The sequence below is a fragment of the Eptatretus burgeri genome, chromosome 15 (assembly GCF_056783735.1).
Source record: "Eptatretus burgeri isolate ZD-2024b chromosome 15, Ebu_testis_v1, whole genome shotgun sequence".
In the NCBI taxonomy this organism is placed as follows: Eukaryota; Metazoa; Chordata; class Myxini; order Myxiniformes; family Myxinidae; genus Eptatretus; species Eptatretus burgeri.
Genome location: NC_140975.1, coordinates 38,757,691 through 38,772,999, shown reverse-complemented (window position 1 = coordinate 38,772,999; position 15,309 = coordinate 38,757,691). Strand labels below are relative to the sequence as shown.

The window sequence follows — 15,309 nt, the reverse complement described above, 5'->3', positions numbered from 1 at the left end:
TTGGAGTATTGTTGTCCAGTATGACATTCCTCCTTGACACAACAGCAGATAGTTATGATTGAAGCGTGACAACCGAAAACAAAGGGATTGGAAACGTAGCCTTGACGTGGAGATAGGTGCAGTTCAGTACTGCACGCGCTGCATGTTTCATTTATCACCCGCTTCAGCAGCATCGACGACTTATAATTATGGTATATGTGTAAAGTTCAAATATAGTAACATCCCAGCATGGATCCTCAAAATTTTTAGACTAATAGATAAATGCCAGAGACCGTTACACATAATTAGGGGCATGTGGAATAGAACATCAGATGGGATTAACTCAGGAATAATTCTGCAGCTAAATGAGCACCATGTGATCACTGCATTGACTGGGATTAGGATTAGCTATGTGGTCCGGACTGACAGACCGAGATACCATTTTGGCCGGCTTTAATGCTAAATCCCTGAGGGAGGTTAAAATTGGAAACCTTCTCTTAAAGAGACCGGCGGAATTAACAATTCTGATGGGAGCCCGAGCAGATTATTTCTATTTGTGCAATGTTCTCAATTTTCCAGGACTTTCCAGTATGGGAAAATGCTTTTTCATTTTTCCAGGAATTTCAAGGAGTTTCTAGGACTGTGAAAACCTTGCTCCAGGATGCAAGCATTCTCCCAGTAACTCCATCTTGGTTAGGCTTCTGAAATCCAGGCTGTCTGGACACCTAAATTTTTTCATTCTTCGCTTCTCCAGCTTATGGGAAGCACCTTTCAGAGGCTGTTCTGTCTCACTTTTCCCTCCAGGGCTTCAAAAGAAAGCATTGCACTGCCATCTTTTGTCATCACCAATTCTGAACTAATATAAGATCTGTATTATCCCCATTAATCTTTCCTAACCCAACTGTCTTACTTCCTATTTTCAGTATCTTCAGGCCACCACCCCTGCCCCCACCTCATGTCTTCCTGTTCGTTCATTCCCTTGATGTTTCTCTCACTGGCACTTCTATATTGATCTTCCACGAGCTTCACTACTGCAAAGAAAAAGAAATAATAACAAAAAGGGACTTTGACACCATGCTCGTACATTTTAGGTGGACAAGAAATGTGTTGCGCAGACTTCCATCCTGATATGGCTGACTGAGGCAATCAATGCTGGCTGGCTAATGGAGGAATCTAAAATAATTAAAAATCATGGCACAGATAGTTTGAAGGATAAGCAGACCAACTGTATACAGTTCCAATAACACTATAATGAGGAAATGGAAAGTTGGCAAGTCTTGGATTATTGCGAGTATCTAATTTTTGTGAAGCATATCTTCCGTTTTGGATTATTATGAGCAAATCAGGGGTCTGGGATTATTTTGACCCTCATAGCACAGTCATTTTTTATTACAAAGTCACAACATAGTGGAAAATGGGTTCCAATTTATGATTGGAACAAGTGCACACTTTCTGAAGGCACTGCAAAGGTTGTTGCCATGCAGGTTAGGCCTACGAACAGCACCCAGGAATGCTACAATCATAAATCCAAATACTCTGTGGTGCTGAGCTCAACTGCATGTCACACACCTCTCAACAGTCACCACTGGGATTCAGACCGCCAGTGTAAGAACTTGTGACAGGCATAGTCGCAGAGAGTCACCATAGTCGCATAGAGGCAGGGCTACACCAGAGAATGCAAGATGGTTAAATCTTTGTGGGAACAATTCCTCGAGCTTAAGTTTGATATTCCATATATATTGAGCTTTGTTAGTAATCTCAACTTGAGCTTCAGCTTTGCTGACAAGGTGCCAGGCTTTCAGACACCAGAAGAACTGCTTTCACCTGAGCAGCAAATTCAAAAAGCACATTGCAAGCTTTTGTTATAATCTTCGGAGATCATAAAGGCCCAAACACAAATATTGGGCTGACTTACAAGGTGTGAAGTCATCAAACACCACACCTGCACCTGGCATAAGCACAACAAGTTTGCAAGCCAGACAAATTGGCTCCTTTCATTGTGATAACTTGAGAGCGATACTTTCCAAAGGCTTTTAACCACAAGAAAATGAGCAAAACAAGGGGTCACAAAAAGGACAAGAGTGTCAAATGGATGCTGGACATCCTGTCATAATCTACACGTACTAAACGATTCTAGACTACTTTACTGCCCCATGCAGACCTTGTGAGACCACCAACAAACATCGTTCACAACATTGTCATAACCACATAACACATTTCTTCCAAAACAAAACTTATCTTTGCCCTCCTGCATAGAAGAACGCACCATGGCACAACCGAGTAATGATCGTTTTAAGGGAAGAAGGTATTTCACCTACCGCTTGCGCATCAAGCTGCTGGCAAGCACACTGGCTCTTCCGAAGATCTGATTCCAGCTGACGGTCCTCCATTTTGCTTCGCACTCGTTTGCTTTCAAAAACAAAATAGAGATTTTAAAAAACACTTTCTACAAGTCAAAACTCATGGGAGCTCATGGTGGCCCAAATACATCCCAATACTTAAATGACAATTTCAAGGACAGAAACTGCACCCAAAAATCCTCATCGCATTTACTGTGAAAAGACGTAGTTCCACTGTAGGAACATCTCATGGAATGCCAATTATAAAGTGATTTCTTAGAAGGTATTTCTGTGACTACCTTCTAAGAAAGCGGGGGGAGAAGAGAGGGCTGGGAAACGGGGAGAGAAGAGAGGGCCGGGAAACGGGGAGAGAAGAGAGGGCCGGGAAACGGGGAGAGAAGAGAGGGCCGGGAAACGGGGAGAGAAGAGAGGGCCGGGAAACGGGGAGAGAAGAGAGGGCCGGGAAACGGGGAGAGAAGAGAGGGCCGGGAAACGGGGAGAGAAGAGAGGGCCGGGAAACGGGGAGAGAGGAGAGGGCCGGGAAACGGGGAGAGAAGAGAGGGCCGGGAAACGGGGAGAGAGGAGAGGGCCGGGAAACGGGGAGAGGAGAGGGCCGGGAAACGGGGAGAGGAGAGGGCCGGGAAACGGGGAGAGGAGAGGGCCGGGAAACGAGGAGAGAAGAGAGGACCGGGAAACGGGGAGAGAAGAGAGGGCCAGGAAAAAGGGGTAGGGGAAGAGGGCCTGGAAATCAGAGGGGTGGAGGGGCTGGGAATCAGAGGGGGGGAAGAACTGGGAAGCAGGAGGAGAAGAGGGGAAGAAGTGAGGAAATGGGGTGCAATGGAAGCAAGGAGGATGCAGGCTTGAAGGAAGTAAGGAGGAGGTGGGATATAAGGAAGCAAAGAGTGGAGAAGGAACAAAGGAAGCAAGGAGGGGGAGGGATGCGAAGGAAACAAGGAGGGGGCAGGGTGTGAAAGAAAAAAGGAGGAGGTAGGGTATGAAGGAAGCAAGAAGGGGAAGGGGCATGGAGTGGATGGACACGGATCCTGGAGTACATGTAGGGGAACCAGGCTGTGAAGATGACATGGGGAAGTTTGTCACCATAGTCCAACATACAGTACAAAAGGGGTTGGATTTAAGGATCCCAAGGGCAGAGAGAAGAAGATATACATCAGGATTTGTATGGCAATGATGATTAAAAGCACAAAGAAAGACTGTGCTATATGAACATGATGGTGGATGAGGCATGAGTTGAGTCATCCAGGGATGGAGAGAAGGAGATAATGGAAAGCAGACTAAGAGAAAAGTGTTTGGAATTGAGTATTGTAAGTGGGAAGATTTAAAGGGGAACCCAAACATTCAGATCACCTCAACGCTAATCTATCCCTTGATGCCATACAAAATAGGTATGATGAGTCTTTTTCCGATTTCCGATTTATAAAGCAGGTAATTTTCTAATTAAAAGTCGAAATCTTCTTCTTCTTAAAGCTTAGCCGTGACGTCACATCTTGGAGTCGACCGCCATATTTGTACTGTCTTCAGATTACATCGTGGTACGACTTAACTCAAATAGCAAATAATCTTCGATTTTCTACAAATATGACGAGTTGATAAATCATTGGTGGTTGCAGTCATACAAACCGAGATGGTTTCATACTACACCAATGGCCGAAAGACCCTAAGTTTGCCAGAAATTGGACGAGGTTTGGCCGAAATACCTGAGTGTGGTTCGGCCCTACAAGATGTTCGCTAATGTGCTCGGAACATTTTATAGAGAACAGTTATGAAACAACAGAGAGAGAGCTAGATCTTGTGGTTATCTGCCACGATTGAGAAGATGCACGATACGGACACGGAAAGGCACTGACACGGCACAGAAACGCCACACACAAACAACAACAAAAAAAAACACAGAATGGACACACCATGACAAAAATGCCGCTCTGGGAAAGTATAAAACGGGACAATCCCATAGCATACAAGACACCTGGCCAGCCTGCGATGGTGAGACAAAGCATTCGTCACCTACTGTGTCCGTGTTTTTTTATTATTAAACAGAAGGTATAAGGAAGGAATTAAAACAAGATTGGTGAATAATGGGACAGAGGGGATGGAAACACAGTGAGTGGGTATAGGAAACAGTTGGAAGAAAAAAAAAATGGTAGAGCCAAAACTATCCGAGCCTGAGACCTGAGATGCATAAATACAATGAGCATGAAAAAATACACAGGAGTAAGCATTCAATACAAAACAATGGACACAAAATCTACAACAACACAGCAGAATCCAGACAGATTACTTAGCTTTTCGGAAGCAGATCACTCAGAGAACCAAGAGAAGCAAACACAAAGAGGAAACCAGAAATGGAAGCTTTTGATGAAGTAAAAAGACCTAAAGTGTTTTGGCATAAGGTCGTGTTCCTTCATCAAATTATTACTCGTCACCTCTTCAGCATTGGACTGTGCCAAAGTATGTATTACAAGCTCAATTTAAGCATCTAACCAATGTGTGGTCCCCACAGATAAACCCCACAGTGAGCCCAGCTTCCATGAAATAAATTGTTTTAAAGTGCAGCTGTTTCCAATGTGTTTAAAATAAATAAATAAATAAAAACATTAAAATAAATAAAAACAGGAGTGATAAACATTTTAACTTGGTCATGTGCACTCAATAAATGTAATCGCAAATGGTAAAACAGAAGAGTAGGAAATGGGAGGTATGGGTTTGAAGCTGTGGGAAAATAGGGAGGAGAAGAGTGAAAGTACGCTTCTTACCGATACTCCTCAAGAGAAACTTTGGTCTCTTGTTGCCGGCAAACTTCTTGCCGATGTCGCTTTTCCTTCTGTGCCACCTCTCGTCCAAGACCTCCACGTCCTGCCAAATAATAATAAACTAGAAGGGCACTTTTCGAGATCGCGACATCACCAGAAATGCCTCCGCTCACATCATTACATCATTAACCACACTTGTACCAAGTTTGATTTAAATACCTGAACCCAGATTCAAAATATTAAATAATTCTGGCTGCTTGACCATGTGACCTCTAAATTATTTGTTAACATCCTGGTATCCTCAAGGCTTGGGGAACATGTGGGTGAAGTTTTCCCTCGATTTGTCAGGCCGTTCTGGAAAATAGTATTTTTAAAGGTTTATTCTTCAAATAAATCATAGCTACCAAACCAGGTGACCTATGATGACATGGGTGAATGTTTTGTTCCTCATGGATAGGTGATCGATCATACCTGTAAAGTTTCACCTCGATCTGTTCAGCCATTACGGAGAAGAAGATTTTTGAAAGTTTTTATGTTAAAAACAATATGAATGCCGAACCATGTGACCGATGATGTCATCAATTCCCCCCCCCCCCCAATACAATTTACAAGGATTTACAAGGACTTACGAGGAATTAAGGTGCAGGAGGAGGCCATTCGGCCCATCATGGCTGCACCACACCAATATCAGATTTAATCAATCCGTTGATACCCCTTCCCTTCGTGTGCAGCCTTTTTAGCTGCTACACTGCTACTCATTTCGCCGACCTCGGAAGGATGACAGGCTGTCAACCCCCTGGTGTTAATTCAGCGGCCAACGGGCCTTGAACTCAGGAGCCTAGGATCCCAAGCCACCACCCTAATCACTAAGCCAACACCAGGCTTTTATTTACCCCTCGATGATCCTCAAAATTTTTCATACTCATCGGTTCAAGTATTCAACGTATGCAATTATGACATCATCAAAAAATCACACTTGTTTCCCATGTGGAGTACTTCACATGTGCCAAGTTTCAATTTTATCAATGGAGCAGTTTCGGAGATGCAGAGGTCCAAAGCTTTTCCTTTTTTCCAACATGGCTGCAACACCACGTGACCTATGACATCATAATTATAATTAAAACATTCTACACCTATGGTGAAAATTTTGTGTCAATCGGATAAGCGGTTGCAGATAAAACAGAGAAAATTATTATGGACAGACGTTATAATGATTCATGATAATGGATGGAGGGATGGAAGGACAACCCAAAAACACAATACTACCAACGACTTCATCAGCAGAGGCATAAAAAAATATACAAATCTTCATACAATCTATGACAAAATCCTAAATATAAATCAGTTTACATGATCTCATAACTCACTCCACTAATAAAGAGGTCAGCCCTCGTGAAACCTCAACCTGAAGAGGAGGGCAATCACATTTCCACCACCTGGTGATGTAATCAATGGATATTTTATGTCGTGTGGTCTAAGTGTTCTGGATTACGATTATAAAGGTGTACAAATTTTACAAACAAATACACAAATTTTGTTGGTTTTCACTAAAACGTTGGTTTATTTTAGCTTGTGTTGAGTTGAGTAACAAAATGTTCAACAGGAATTCTCATTTTAGTACACCTTATTTACCATCTCTCACCACCTTCTTGCTTGCCCTCACCACACAACAAGGTCAATCAGTATTCAAGGGCATGTACCTGTTTCTATGCAATGGAAATTATTGTATTCAAACGGTTTTCAAGAAAACAACAGGTATTCAAGAAAAAAAAACTCTTGGTCCTCCGAGTGAACTGCTTCCAAAAAGTGTCATGAATTACGAAACCATTTATGATGGAATTATTTTTTTCTTATTTACAGAATGCAAGGCTCAAGGAGGAGCTGCATCAGAGATCACACAACACTCAAGCAGACAGATACATGCGACAACACTAGACTTTACTTTCAAACACAGCCACTGAGATTGGGGGAAATGAGGTCACTTCCAAGAGCACTCTGGGTACCAGCGACATCATCTTTATGACTGCTTTTCTCTCAGCATTCAGCGGGGCAATCGAGGAGAAATTTCCTCCTCCCCATGGATGGAAACAAACAGGGGATTTCTCCATGCTTTAGCCTTATGAAATGCATTTTGGAAATGGAAATTGATGAAAATGTATAACAAAGCCATGATCAGAATTCTTCTTCCATCCATCCATTCGGATCATAATCTGGACAGAGAGTCGCTGCTGCCTAAGCAGTCTCTTGGGCTATTGGGCACAATCCTGCACGGGTCGCCACTCTGACACAGGATACTCAAATGGTTCAATCATCCCAGCAAGCTATTCAAACCTCCGGTGCATTGTCAACCACTTTTTGATCTGCTCACCGAAGTGACAAAGACCTAATAGGTGTCTCCTGCATGAAGCAGCCACTTGTATCAGTGTGCCATTGACATCAGAATTTCCTGGTATTCTCGCTCATGTAGCTCTTCACTGGTATTTTTTTTTTTTTACGATTGATTATCTCAAATTGCTTAGCAAAAGGTAATAGAATGAAATAACAATCGCTAAATTATGCAGAAACCCTCGGCTACTATATAATAGTGTGGAACATCATGCATTCATGAATGTGAAAAGGCAATGAGTACTGCAAGTATGGGTGAAACAAGCAAACTTAAATGACCCCATGAACACCTTCATGGTAATGGCTTGTGAGTGCACAACAAGAAAGATAAAAAAGCAACAAAATTGTGTGGTCACTGTAGTGAAGTTGAGCTAGAATCAAAAGGCTGAGTTTTAACAAGAAGAGATCCAGCAACGACCACCGATCGTTGATTGTTGATTTGGGGAGGGAAAAAAAAAGGATTACGAACGTAGCACCTAAACATTCCTGACAATATCCACCAAAATTGTGTTACAGTCTCCTGGCAACATTCTTGTGTCTCCACAACCATTCAAGAGCACAAAATGTACACTATTACTTACTATCATAGTAAAAAATTACGATCATAATTACAAATTACAATTTTGATAAACATTATACAGGGAAATGAAAAAGGTGAAGGATACAAACCTGCTTTGAGGTTAACACCGATTGGTTCCGTTATCCCTGCACCTGCAACATAACATACAAAACCTGAGATAAACATGAAATGTAACAATGATGTCACATCATCATAATTAGTTGAGCAAATAAAAGATAATTTAATAAAAATATACAAAATATGCATTTTTGAAGTCAATGCAATTGGTCCATTTACACGATAACAATAATTTACTACATTGGCCTTATTTACATTTAAACTATGATAATAACATAGTACGTACTTGCCACTGAGTTGGAAGACACAGTTAAATGATAAAATGACTATTTTTCGACGTATAAGTCGAATTTGTTTTTCTTTTTTCCACGAAGTCCAGGCCTCGAGATGTACCCAGAATAGATTTATATATGGTCTAAGACTCTGTAGGTCATGATTCTGTAGGTCGTTTTAAATACTGCACCTCTATATAACAAACATGTTAAAAATGATTTACATTCCTAAATAAACTGAAAGGTCGTCCCACAAAGTTATTCAAACAATATGCACAAAACAGCTCATTAATAATAATGACCCTGGAAGTACAGGGTTGTGAGTGTCAGGGAGGAATTAACACCCCTGTTGTTCTGACCGACAGTTTTTCTAACTCTCGTACTTGATCTAGCTTCTTCTTGTATTCCAAATCGACTTATCTATTAATGAAGGAACGAAAAATGGGGAAATTAGCCAATTAGACGTACTCCACATCGCCTTAGAGGCCAAAAAATACGGTAATCTAAATGTTTGTTTTTCATCTCCACATTGAAATGTAATGTCTTCAACTCTGTGAAAACCACTCACACAACAGACTGTTACATCCATTTTGTTAAGCAACAGTACAGAACTTGCTTCAAATATTTTTGTTGGAGAGAAATTCCATTTCCTTCAACATTTATATACAATGTATTCAATTTCTAGAGAGTCGTGGAAAGCTGAAACTCAATTTATATAAATATAGCCCAAACAGATAACAAATCAATCAAAATTATTGCATTTTAAATTGTAACATTTTTCATCCCTCATTGGTTAAAATCACATTTTGCCACACAGACAACATGGGATTTGAAAAAAAAATACAAGTGATGTTACCGTTCTTGGGAAAGTGAGGTCTTGTGTAATACATCATGTATAATACCAGTCTCAAGATAATTAGCCCAACAACATAAAATCAATCATCTGATTCATGAATATCGCATTCCATAAGCATCATATCACCAGTCAAAAGGTCATTGCTCCTTGAATCAGGTTATGTAAATGAAGAAGCAGCAGCCATAGCTATTAGTCTTGTATGATCACACACTCACACCTCTTGTATTTGATGTACGACTACTACTACTACGATGACTACTACTACTACGACCAATAATGTATGTACACTGGGCCTTTCAGAGGGAGATGTTTCAAAGCAAAAAAAAACAAAGAAGGGGCGATGGCCGTGTGAGTTGTCCGTTTAAAAAATTACCCCCGTGTGGGGGTGATGGTCATCTCTATAATGTTTTTTACTATCATAATCGATGAACCGTTGCCAGATATCTCCTTAAATGACAGACTAGATAGGTTTTGAAAATGGCGACTTTCACAACTTTCGTGACCTCGTGACCTTGACCCTGACCTCGAATCCGGGAAAAAATGTCATTGGGTATCACTCATGGACGTCTACCCACATACCAAATTTCATCAAGATCGGAAGTAAAAAGTTTTCTTTGTACCGGGAGGTGTTTTTGACCATCTTCCAGGTTACGTGGTGGCCAAACGGGATGGAAATTCAAAAATCTGTCCAGTTAGATACAAGATAATATTTTTTACTATCATAATCAATAAACAGTTGCCGAATATCTTGTAGAATGGCAGACTAGATAGGTTTTGAAAATGGCGATTTTTATAACTTACATGACCTCGTGACCTCGACCCTGACCTTGAACCCGGACAAAAGTTATATCGTTGTGCAACACTCATCGACCTCTACCCACATACTAAGTTTCATCAAGATCGGAAAGAAAAATTGTTGATGGACGGACGGACGGACGTACGGACGGACATTTGGTCCAGCTTTATGAGGTCATCTCAGTAGAGATGACCTAAAAAGGCTCCTGAATGTAGGCTCTTTGGCAGCGCTTAATAACAGGTCATACACACCAAGTAGATTCGGAGTATGGAGCGAATACAATAATTATCACATCCCTTGGTATGTTTAGGAAAATAGCAACCCAAATTTAACAACCGGATCTCACACAGCACAGCCAATGTTCCGTCAAAGCAGTGATTTTCCTTCAAATCTCGAAAGTGCCTTTTCCATTTCCAAAAAACCGAAATTCCGTTTAGGCCTTAGTTATTTTATAACTTGGTTTACGGATCCACCGACGGTATATTTGCCGAAATGAAACATAAATATAAAACACATTTTTAGCCTTTTATATTTTATTTCTACATTTTCCACCGAAGGTGCAAAAGTTTCAAAACCCGAAAAGTAAACGTCGGCATTTATTTTCAAAATATAATTTCGTGCGCACGCACCAAAATGCCGAGTCACCTTTAACCGAGCTGCGCAGTAGAGCTGCGCAGTAGAACTGCGCAGTGGTCTTCGGTCATGGTGTCTGAGCAGTGGCCAGCGTGGTTCAGATTGACTGTTGTTTCTGGGGCGAAAGTGATTGTTTTTTTTGTTTTTTTGTGTACCTTGTCGAGGCTCGTGTGAGAGCTAACACACAACGCACATCATGGGGGACATGAGACAAGAGAGGAGAGATTGGGAAGGACAAAACTGTGGGGAACAGAGACATGAGGAGATCTGTGGAAGGGAGAGGGATGGGATGGGGAACATGGGGAATAGAAGATGGACATCACAGGGACTTTCAGGAAGGAAAGCAGGGAATTTGAAGGAGGTGGGCTTGGGTGGATTATCAGGGGTAGAAAAGATCGAGGATTTGGATGGGGGATGATAAGAGGTGGTGGTGAACAGCTGCTTCGAAGGCATGGAGGGAAGAATGGGAATGAATAGTGAGGGAGTTTATTCCAAAGGCGGGGAAAAAGAGGAATGAAAGAGTGAAGGTGAGCAGTGATTCGTGATTTTGGTAGTTTTACCAGAAGGGGGTTGTTGGCGGGCCTTGAGCGCCCTGCGGAAATGTGGTGGGGACAAATCGCAGAGAGAGCTGGGGGGGGGGGCGAGGCTGGAGAGGAGATGGTAGAAGACAGAAAGACCACCAACCAACCTGCGGTGATTGAGTGAAAGGCCCAAAGACTCAGCCCCATTGCGGGAGATGCCAATGATCCGAAATGCCTTGGTTTCTAAAGCGTGAAGCTGAGAAAGGTAGGAGGCAGGCGCACCAGCCCAGAGGGGTGAGCAGTACTCCATCAGGCTGTGGACAAAAGCTTTGTAAGTGGTCAGGAGCTCAGGTGGGCCAAGGAAGGACTTTGCACGATGGAGGATTCCCAGTCAGCGACTGGCTTTGGAGGCGAGGTTTGAAATGTGGCTTTCCCAGGAAAGGTCATGGCAGATAGTGAGACCCAGAAGCTTGAAAGAAAGGACTTCTTCCAGAGGATTGTTGAGAAAGTAGATGGGGGGATTTTCTAAACGGTCCTTTTGAAAAGACATAGTGAGAGTGTAAGATTTGTCCGGATTGAAAGACATGTTCCACGTGTTGGACCAGTTTGTGATTTTACCCAGATCTGCCGTGAGTGAATAAGCTGCTGCATGCCGGTCTGAGGGATGACAGATGGTACAGCAGAGGGTGGAGTCATCAGCAAACAGATATAGAGGATTTTCCAGAGAGTCGGAGAGATCATTGATGAAAACCAGAAAAAGAACAGGGCCCAGAACGCTACTTTGAGGAACTCCAGCCTGCACAGGAAGAGGGGATGAAAGAACTCCATTTAGGGCCACACGGTGACTGCGACAGGAGAGGAAGTCTGCGAGCCATGAGTTGTTAAGAAGTATGTCAGCGGTATAAATTAGAGTGACTGTATTGGTGATTTAATCACGCAACATCTTGATGACAAATATTCTGGCCGAACTATTGAATCAATTCAGTGCAGCAGCAGGGATGATTCGCACGCTACTCTCGATCGTGCCAATTTTGTTTCCATCGAAAGTTGTACACCGCTGTTCGTATTGAAAGATTTCGGTGCCAAGTACGTCAAAGTTTCCCTGCGAGATGCTGATATTCAACCTTCAACGGACCAGAAATCAGCCTTTGATGTGCTCATGGGGATGGGGAGACGGTACGATCAGATGCTCACTGAAAACTAAGCTGGTTATGGCTCTGAATGACCGTTTTGAGCGTGTTGACTCCGAGTGGACACCTTTTTTTAATCATATCCAGCACTGTGCACTGGTGTGCACGCACACATCTACGACTTGGACAGTAATTTTTTCAGCATTGTTTCCATTTGTTTGATGATCTAACAGGTTCCTATAAGAAAAACATGCCAGACTATATTGTAAAAACAAGTTTTCATCCTTCTTTATTGTTTTTCACATCAGATGATGCAGTGAACAATGGCATCCTGCATTTGAATGGTTTTCCATCTTCAATGTTTTCTTAGATCCTCCTGGTCTGGGATTTATATTTATCCCCCCCTCCCCCCCCACCTACCCTTGTCTTTTCCATGGAACATCCAAAAAAAAAATCATCAAAATATATAATTTCTAAAAATTGAAATTATATTTATACTTATATTTCGACCTACTGACCCTATATTTTAGCTGAAGAACTACGTAAACCAAGTTATAAAATAACTAAGGCCTTAGTGCTCTTTGGGTTGAGAGATTCTATTATGTCAAATGAAACTTGCTATCTCACGTTATTTCTGGGAGCTCGCTCCCCCCACCCCACCTCCACCCCCATGGTTTTGACAAAGTCATGTATCCCCTCAAATCTGCCAGGGTACCTTTATACCATGGGGCTTCAGAAGAGTTTTCCAGGTTCCTCCTGATGACTTCATCTTTGCTTTTTCCTTGTTTGGGTTCCTTCTGATTACTCCAATGCAGGACTGGACCTACTTGGTCTTCCATTTATTTGAATTGAATTTATTTTAATCACATTCTCAATTCAATTGGATAATAATAAAAAACGTCATGGGTCAGGGTCAGGTGTCCAATCAAAGCGGGATGTCTTGGTACCCTGTCATCACTGCTAGCAGTTATAAAGTGACAGTTGAAGTTATGCTGTTATTAATTATGTAACACCAGTACACAAATGCCACACAAAATACACCGCACAAAACTACACAAAACAAGTCCTGGTGAGGGGCTGCAATGTCTGATTGCTCTTTCTCTTGTTTGTGTTTTCGATTAGTTTGTCATTTTAAAAACACAACTAGGGGAGGTTTTGGTAATTTCAAACGTGTCATCATAACAAACAAATCCAAGTTCCACATGGAAGTTCATAACCCATTGGCTCCAAGCAAATGCCACTGGAAGTCCATTCTGTTACTTTCTATTCTAGATCTAACCCCAGATAAAGCAAAATTGAAGAAAAACACCAGATCGGTTTGGACGATGTGGTACTTTAACCTCACCAAATTGGAAACTAGAACGGCACTTGGTAGAGCGCATACCTCCGCCAGGCTCAAGAGTTTATGCTTGTATCTCACTCAGAGGCCAAATTTACATCCGGATCTTCACCATAATCAAATCGATTTGTCCTTGTCATACACATCAAACCTGTCCACCAAATTTCTTCCAAACTTGTTCATAATTTTTTGTGATATTATGCTAAATATACATATTATTTTAGAGTTATTCTCAATGGTGAAGAATCACGAAGAAATTATCGGATCTTCACCAAAATCGAACCAATTTCTCCTTGTCATACACCCATGTCCAACTTTCATCAAATCCATCCATAACTTTTTGAGATATCCTGCTCACAGACAGATAGACAGGCAGACAAACACACACACACAGACAAACAGGAGTGAAGACATAACCTCTGTCCACTTTTGGTGGCGGTTGTAATAAGCAATGCTTGAATGCATGACAAATGCAGCTTCAAAAATCCACCAAAATCCAAGGATGCCAAAACATTTTTCTTGATGATGTTGTAGATCTCATCAAGATTTATCCAAAAATATTTTTGGGTGATTGTTGCAGGTACCCCCACCCGACATGAGCTATTTTGGTCTAAACTTGGTAAAAATAGTAAAAAAAAAAAAAAAAATTCATAGAGGGTTTGGGGAAACTGGAAACTTCATGTTTCACAAAATTTGTAAGATTGGTCCCACAGATTCTTATACAATACTAACATTTTAGGACCTGCATCGCCGACAGAAAAAAACATAATATGAGCAATACCCTTGGGTGCTCACCTGCTAGAATAATGATGGAGGCGGAAGTCAATGTGGAAGAGAATCAGCAAAAAGTACGAATGAGCTAATGGTAGAGCAAATACCTATTTTGGGGGGCCTCCCTGTAAACCTCCATTGACCCCAATTTTTTAAATAACGTGAACAATAAAATAAATAAAATAAAACCCTCAAAATACAACAATCCTATTGTTTTTGCTTTGTGATTCAAATTAATGACATAGAACAGTGATCCCCAACCTTTTGATCCCACTGGCCGAATTCACTACTCCCAAGGATGTTGGGAGCCAGAAAAAAATTGATGCATTTTATTGAGAAACTTGATACTGTCACACAACGTTTGTGTTGAGAAATCGATACAACGTTTGGGGTTTATTGGAGTATTGTTTTTTTAATTAATATATTTTTAATGTATTCGATCGATCGATTGTTCAAGCACTGTAATTCTGAACAAATTTCTGTTCGGAGTGTAATAAATTTTAAATACTGCCGCAAGATGCCAGAAGGTAAAATCAAGTTAATTTGATGCCTCCCGGCGGTAAGCGGCAGTGGCCGGCAGCATTGTGTAAGGCTTTTCAGGTCATGGCGTCGGCCGGCATTGGCCGGCAGTGGCATTGTGTAAACCCCTTTAAAATTGCTACATGGAAATGTGTTTTGATTGGAAAGTCCTCGCGGGCCGCAGTATAGGGCTCCGCAGGCCGCAGGTTGGGGACCAATGACATACAATGTCAATAAAAAGCACCTGGGTGTTAAAAAGCTGACTGGATGGCCCAGAGGTATGCACACTCACCTCTAATCTGTCTAGCCTGGGTTCAAATCATGGCCCAGCTATAAACTGTCATCCCGGCGTTTCACAAGAAGA

At 41.7% G+C, this 15,309-nt stretch overlaps 1 protein-coding gene across 1 annotated transcript in view; it reads right to left on the bottom strand.

Annotated features, from left to right (window-relative positions):
• GPATCH11 (G-patch domain containing 11) overlaps positions 1-15,309 on the bottom strand; it is a 43,603-nt gene that overhangs the window by 11,159 nt on the left and 17,135 nt on the right. Inside the window, exons 3-5 of the mRNA XM_085857808.1 lie at positions 8,141-8,182; positions 5,090-5,189; positions 2,298-2,388 (exon numbers count right to left, since the gene is read on the bottom strand). Of these exons, the coding sequence (XP_085713934.1) occupies positions 2,298-2,388; positions 5,090-5,189; positions 8,141-8,182 (233 nt within the window). The remainder of the gene's footprint in view (positions 1-2,297; positions 2,389-5,089; positions 5,190-8,140; positions 8,183-15,309) is intronic.